At 45.0% G+C, this 6,707-nt stretch overlaps 1 protein-coding gene across 3 annotated transcripts in view; it reads right to left on the bottom strand.

The window, feature by feature from the left end:
- LOC109526172 (cytospin-A) overlaps nt 1-6,696 on the bottom strand; it is a 16,197-nt gene extending 9,501 nt beyond the window's left edge. The window contains exons 1-4 of one of the 3 annotated variants that reach the window (XM_019887280.1): nt 6,397-6,696; nt 5,400-5,525; nt 1,875-2,477; nt 1,683-1,735 (exon numbers count right to left, since the gene is read on the bottom strand). In XM_019887280.1, coding sequence (XP_019742839.1) covers nt 1,683-1,735; nt 1,875-2,477; nt 5,400-5,439 — 696 coding nt within the window. In that variant the 5' untranslated portion in view covers nt 5,440-5,525; nt 6,397-6,696. Of the gene's footprint in view, nt 1-1,682; nt 1,736-1,874; nt 2,478-5,399; nt 5,526-6,373 lie in introns of all 3 variants that reach the window. The other 2 variants (XM_019887279.1, XM_019887278.1) reach the window with 2 other exon arrangements.
- Between the last annotated feature and the right edge of the window lie 11 nt (nt 6,697-6,707).

The raw sequence follows: 6,707 nt of genomic DNA, 5'->3' as shown, positions 1-6,707 counted from the left end.
TAAAAACAAATGGCCAGTGTGATCAAGCGCATCATCCCTCGCTCCCTCCTCTTCCTCACTACACTGAACAAAACAAAAGAAGTTTTGTCTCCTGAACGGCCGATTGTGAAGAACCACCTCCGCACTTTTACTCCCCCCTCCTCCTTCCGCCAGCTCCCCACAAAAAGGCTCCCAGGACAGCAGAGCAGACAGAGTGGGTTCATAAAGTCAGGCTTTGCAACTTTTCTATTGGCCCGACAAGGGCCCATGTAAACACAGTGTTGGATTGCCTCAATTTCTAATACACGGCTACCTCTCAATGGTTTTTTTTCTCCCTGTGGTCTGTGCTGGCCCATGCAGGGATTATATTTGCAAGCCTCTTTGGGGATGTAGGAAAGTGGGCAAAAAGAGGAAGGAGACATGAAACATGAAGGAGAGACTTCCAAGAACACAAATAAACATGTGTGCTGGGATTTTAATCATAAAGTCAAGCATCACATATATGCGAGTCAATTGCTTATCGTTTCCAAGAAGCAGGATGACCTCCATCCTGGATTTTTACACTTGGATCTACTGTATTCATGGCTCAAACAGCTGCAAGCACAAAATATGTTTTAGAATTATTTACTATTTCGTGATGATAAAAGTTTTTTCTATATTCTAGTAGATTACGTTTCTTTTTGTGCTTTTTTTTTCTTTAAGGTTTGGGTCAAATTTTAAGTATGTCACTTTTGATATATGTCATACAATCCCATGGCAATTGCAGATGGAAAAGCTAAGAAGGGAGGGCCCATTTTGTGTCATATTCCATCTGTTGTAACCTGAAGGAAGCTGTGAGCCTCAAGCTGCTCTCCGAAGGGAGGGGTCAGAATTGGAAACAGGAAATCACTGCAGATTACAACATCTTCAGAGGAGTGGGAAACATCTAAGCAAACCGAGGAATGTTTGTGGAAATGCCTTCCTAATGTGATGAAATTTTATTCAGACGAGTCTCCTTCACTGCGGTATTAAGTATTCTTGTCAACTATGACAGTCCATCTCTGTAAACTTAACTAGAAATGTATGGCTGGTGATACATTGAGAAGTGTAAATGCTTTTAAATCCAGGTTCAAAACGATCCTTTATTCCTCATAACTTTGATTAAGGTCTTTTGAGCATTATATCAATTTCATTGTCAGCAATTTTTGTGTCCCAGCTTTGCTTTTCAACTCGATCATAAATGTGTTTAATTTTTGTCAATGCATGTTCTTTCCATAATTCTTAGAAAGCTACTTCTGTTCTCTCTAAATTGGCTTCAGCTTTTTGTTTGAAGGTGTTTTTCGGTGTTGTGCTTTTGATTGTGTGAAGCACATTGAGTTGCCTTGTGTATGAAATAAGCCAATGTAAACATTCGAACTGAACCTTTTGTCCATTTTCTTTTTTTAACGTTCCACCGCTGATATATACCGGTACATATGGCGAATCTCAACTCTGGTCTAGGTGAAGTACTCCGGCTCCCTCCAACATTCTAAAAACTTTCCTGTTACGTCAAATGAAGACTCAAAATTGCACAATGGCGTCAATCTGAGTGTGAAACGAACGTGACCCACGATGCCAAGCAGGCCCGGGTGTATGCCGCCTCTTAGGCAAGCTCAGCAACCGTGATCCTCATGAAGACAAACACTATAGAAAGTGGACTGACGGATGATTGAATACCATCTCACCTGCATATGACTCTTTAAATTCTTCACCTCTGCCTGGAGATGTTTCAGCATTTCTGATGGAGGAGAAATGTCAGACAATGTCACATCAATACAAAATTAAAGGTCAAAGAAACATTTTGCCCTTCTCGATGCAAGAAAATAATGAGCCTGTGATGGAACAAGAAAGCCGCACAAATCTTTTGCAGGTCTTACCTATGACATCCGTGGGCCCATCATGACTGTCAGAGGTCCCTAATGTTATCCGGCACTCGTCCAATAACCTCTCCAGCTCCTTGGACTGGACATCTCTGGCCTCTGGACCTGGCGAGAAAGGCTGACTCAGGCTGCCATCCCTTTCTCTCCATTTTGGCCCGGAAGAGCTGCTCACAGCCAGCGAGGAGCTACACGTAGACGATGGGCTCTTTGTAGGGCTGAACGGCGCACACTTGCCCTGTGCAACCACAGTCCGAGGCGTAGAAATAGAAGGAGTCCCATTTCTGCCGGAGGTAATGTGTCCTTTCACTGCTAATGTACTTTCCGGCTTGGTTGACACTGGATTGACTGCCGAGACAGCTGCCGAGCTCTCTGAGTTGAGCCGTGGTGGAGGAGGCCTCCACTCAGGTGGAGGAATGGCACAGCTTGGCTGCGATCGCTTAACGCTGGAGAATGCGAGCACCGAGACAGGAGGTGAAGACGGAACTGCACTGGGAGATTTCGGTGATATGGTGGGGAGGAGCCTGGGGGCACCGAGTACAATTCCAGGTTCGTCACTTTGTGGAGAAGCAGGAGGAGTGTGGAAACTATCCAATTGGTTTCCTGGAGGAAACAATCACAAATTCAGCAGTATGTCAACATCTTCTCATGGTAAAACCAGTATCGGTGTTGCTAACTAATTTTACAGAGAAGGTGGGTGTATTTGTTGCTAAAGATTACTAAATGATGAAGATAACTCAATAGATATCTCTACACGTGGGGCATGACACGATTCAGGAATGCTACATTTTCAAGTGGAACGATTCAGTGGTATTGTGATTCATCACAGCAGACGATGTACCGATCAGCCTGTCAATCTCCGTCTCCATCCTGCCCTCACTCGTCAACAAGAGAGCAAGAGAACAAGATCCAGAGATACTTAAATTTTGGGTAAGATCCCATCCCCAACCTGGAGAGAGCACTCCACCGTTTTCCGACTGAGGACCATTGTTTCAGATTTGGGGGTGCTGATTCTCAGTCCAACCGCTTCACACTCGGCTGTGAACTGCTCCAGTGAGAGTTGGAGATCCCGACTTGAAGAAACAACAGCACTACATCATCTGCAAAATGCAGAGGTGCAATACCGAGGCCACCAAACCGGACACCCTCAATGCCTCGGCTGTGCCTAGAAATTCTGTGCATGAAGGTTATGAGCAGAATTGGTGATAAAGGGTAGCCTTGGCGGAGTCCAACCCTCACTGGGAATGAATCCAACTTATTGCCGGCAATGCGAACCAAACACTCACATCGGTGGGAAAGGGACCGAACAGCCTGTATCAGTACTTTCGATACCCCATACTCCTGAAGCACCCACCCCCACAGTTTATATACATGAACAGCAGAGGATTGGACTGCCAAGGTCCTCGTCTTTGGCTGCCGCCCAGTTCACTTTGCACCCGATCTCTTTGGCCCCTCCCATAGGTGCTGAGTCCATGGGAAGGGGGACCCACGTTGCTTCTTCGGAGGTGGGGCTCGCCAATCAGTCCCACCTCAAGGCCTCGCTCCAAAAGGAGGCCCCGGTGACCCGCCTCCGGGCAGAAGGTTATGAGCAGAATTGGTGATAAAGGGTAGCCTTGGCGGAGTCCAACCCTCACTGGGAATGAATCCAACTTATTGCCGGCAATGCGAACCAAACACTCACATCGGTGGGAAAGGGACTGAACAGCCTGTATCAGCGCGTTCGATACTCCATACTCCCAAAGCACCCCCCACAGTTTATATACATGAACAGCCGAGGATCGGACTGCCAAGGTCCTCGTCTTTGGCTCCCGCCCAGTTCACTTTGCACCCGATCCCTTTGGCCCCTCCCATAGGTGCTGAGTCCATGGGAAGGGGGACCCACGTTGCTTCTTCGGAGGTGGGGCTCGCCAATCAGTCCCACCTCAAGGCCTCGCTCCAAAAGGAGGCCCCGGTGACCCGCCTCCGGGCAAGGGAAAACACCGTCCACTATTTTTGGTCACCATCAGAATTGCTGAGCCGTGCTTTGTCTGGTCCCTCACGTAGGATCTGTTTGCCATGGGTGACGCTACCAGGGACATAAAGCCCCAGACAACTTAGCTCCTAGGATTATTGGGACACACAAACCCCTCCACCACGGTCAGGTGACGGCTCACGGAGGAAATGCCTCAGCCCATTCTTTGTATTTGCTTCCACACTTTTGAAACAATAGTACCAAACCTCCAGGCTAAAATCTTTCAAAATCAGTGTTCTCAAAAAAAAACACATCCACATTAAACATAAAGCAATACTTTTAAGAAATGGAGTGTGAATACAGTTTGAGTGGAGTGGGAAAAAAACAGATGACAATGGCCAAGTGAGTGTCTTTTGAAACAATAGTACCAAACCTCCAGGCTAAAATATTTCAAAATCAGTGTTCTCAAAAAAACACATCCACATTCAACATAAAGCAATACTTTTAAGAAAGGGAGTGTGAATACAGTTTGAGTGGAGTGGGAAAAAAACAGTTGACAATGGCCAAGTGAGTGTCTGCATCATCGGGAGATGATGTCATGGAGGAATGATGGGACGAAAATATTTTAATGGTCACTCCTCTAATCGTAACTCTTTGGTGTCCGCAGGGTCATTGAATTTCGCTTGGCCCTCAGAATATGCCACAAATCACTCACCAAGACATACAGATACACACTGAGCACTAAGCAGATCTCCTTGTCCTTCTTTCTTCTTCTTTTTAAGACAAAAGCATCATGGCTTGTTTAAAAAAAAGGGGGATTTACTTTTAAATGACGTGAAAGCGGCAACTATGCAGGACAAATCACTCACCAAGACATACAGATACACACTGAGCACTAACCAGATCTCCTTGTCCTTCTCTCTTCTTCTTTTTAAGACAAAAGAATCATGGCTTGTTAAAAAAAAAGGGGATTTACTTTTAAATGACGTGAAAGCAGCAACTATGCAGCAACTCAGCAACTCATTGGGAAAGAATGGGAGGATTGTTTAATAACTTCCTCAAGCCTCCCTTCCCTTTTTATTTCTTCATTCTAGACGTAAATGTGTTCGTCCATCCATGTACATGGGTGGCAGATTGACTGAATGAATGTGTGTGTGTGTGTGTGTGTGTGTGTGTGTGTGTGTGTGTGTGTGTGTGTGTATACGTGCATATAAAAAGGGTGTGTGTGTGTGTGTGTGTGTGTGCGTGCACGTGCATATAATAAGGTTTGTGTGTGATTGAGCGTGGATGTCAGATAGCATTAAGCCTCAATGATTAATCCGCTGCCCTTGTGCTAAACCGGGGAATTCTGCCGATTCATCACAGCTGGGCCAAATGGATCACATGGGGACGCGGGGAGAATGACCACTCGCTGAGCAACACACAGGAGGGCGGCCAAGATTCCTGCCTCCGCATGCACAGCCGTTCCACTTGTTTCCCCTTTTGTAACCTTCCTCATCCTGATTGGCCATTACGTATCCTTCTCTCCAACTTTTGCACAGGGTCAAAACATGTAGCGTGTGTCAGTGACCCACCGGTGAGTCCATGGCTCTCCTTGCTGGAAAAGCTGCCCATCCTGCAGAAAGTCTGGCCACAGAAGGGCCTTGCTGGTTCTTGCTGCTCTCCTGCCCAGCCCAGATCAAAGTGGCGCTTTAGATGACCTGCACATGCGGCACATATGGATGATGGATGAGGTCCTATCTCTTTGGTAAAACAACCCAGTACTGTAACTTCAAGCCTCTTTAAAACATTTCTAAACTGAGTTCCTACTTATTATAGTGACCTTCACACGTGACTGGTGCTTCTCATTACAATTTTAAAAGCAGAGATCTTATCAAGGAAGAGATCAGAGCAATTGCACGTGTTTAAGGGAGGGATGTCCAAACTTCCATTGGGTCAGACAAAAATGGAAGGCAGTGGGGGCTGCTTCATACCCAATTTAATACACTGCAGGTTATCATATGATAAGCAGTTAAAAATGATGAAAGAAAACAAAGTCCAAATCTCAGTTTGGAGCTACTGGTGCCAAAGCAAAAAGTTATTAGTAAAGGTGTGACTAAACTCTCATCAACATATGTGTGAATTTATCATGTTCTACATTGCAAATAAATGTATTTAAACTGAATGTTTAAAATGAAAAACAGATTATAACAAAAGCTTCAATATCAATAACTTGCATTTGTTAGGTTACAAAAACCGCGTGCTTTATTATTTTGCGGGTGAAAAAATACATAAATATACCCCGCAAAATATAAATATAATCCCAAATACAAATATACCCTGCGTAAGACGCAAATATACCCCGGGCCGGCAAACATTCCTGGTTTAAAGCATTTCAATGAGATACTGCAATCAATGTGCCAAATCTAGAGCATGCGTGGACACGTATAAAACAGAGTAGTTTAAACCATTAAGATAATTGAACAAATTCAACTTCTGTCAAGTGTGTGACAAGTGTTGAAAAGTAGCGCTTAACCAATCTACTTAAGGGAAAATAGCATGCCACTACTTAGATATTAAATGGACACAAACCCTTGAAAGCAGACAAAGTAATCCAAAAATCCGTTTAGTTGGTAGCGTCCCGACGAAACTTCCACCAGCGCGTCTTCACCAGGCGCACTGCCTCGCCGATTCTTCTTCAAGTTTCTACATCGACTTTCTTGAAACACATTTTAATTCCGGTTAGGTTTTTCAGAAGAATCCTAACATGAAGTTAACACGTCCGTGGGGCGAGAAGACACGCTAAAACGATGTAAAGCGAGGGGTGCCTGTGAGGATTTCCGCTGTTTGCATCCACCAGAGGGCGGAGAGGAACTGCCACTGCTCCCAAAAAAAAAAAAAAA

The sequence above is a fragment of the Hippocampus comes genome, unplaced genomic scaffold, assembly GCF_001891065.2.
Source record: "Hippocampus comes isolate QL1 unplaced genomic scaffold, H_comes_QL1_v1.1 scaffold176, whole genome shotgun sequence".
Taxonomy (NCBI): domain Eukaryota; kingdom Metazoa; phylum Chordata; class Actinopteri; order Syngnathiformes; family Syngnathidae; genus Hippocampus; species Hippocampus comes.
This window is presented reverse-complemented; position numbering and strand designations above follow the sequence as displayed.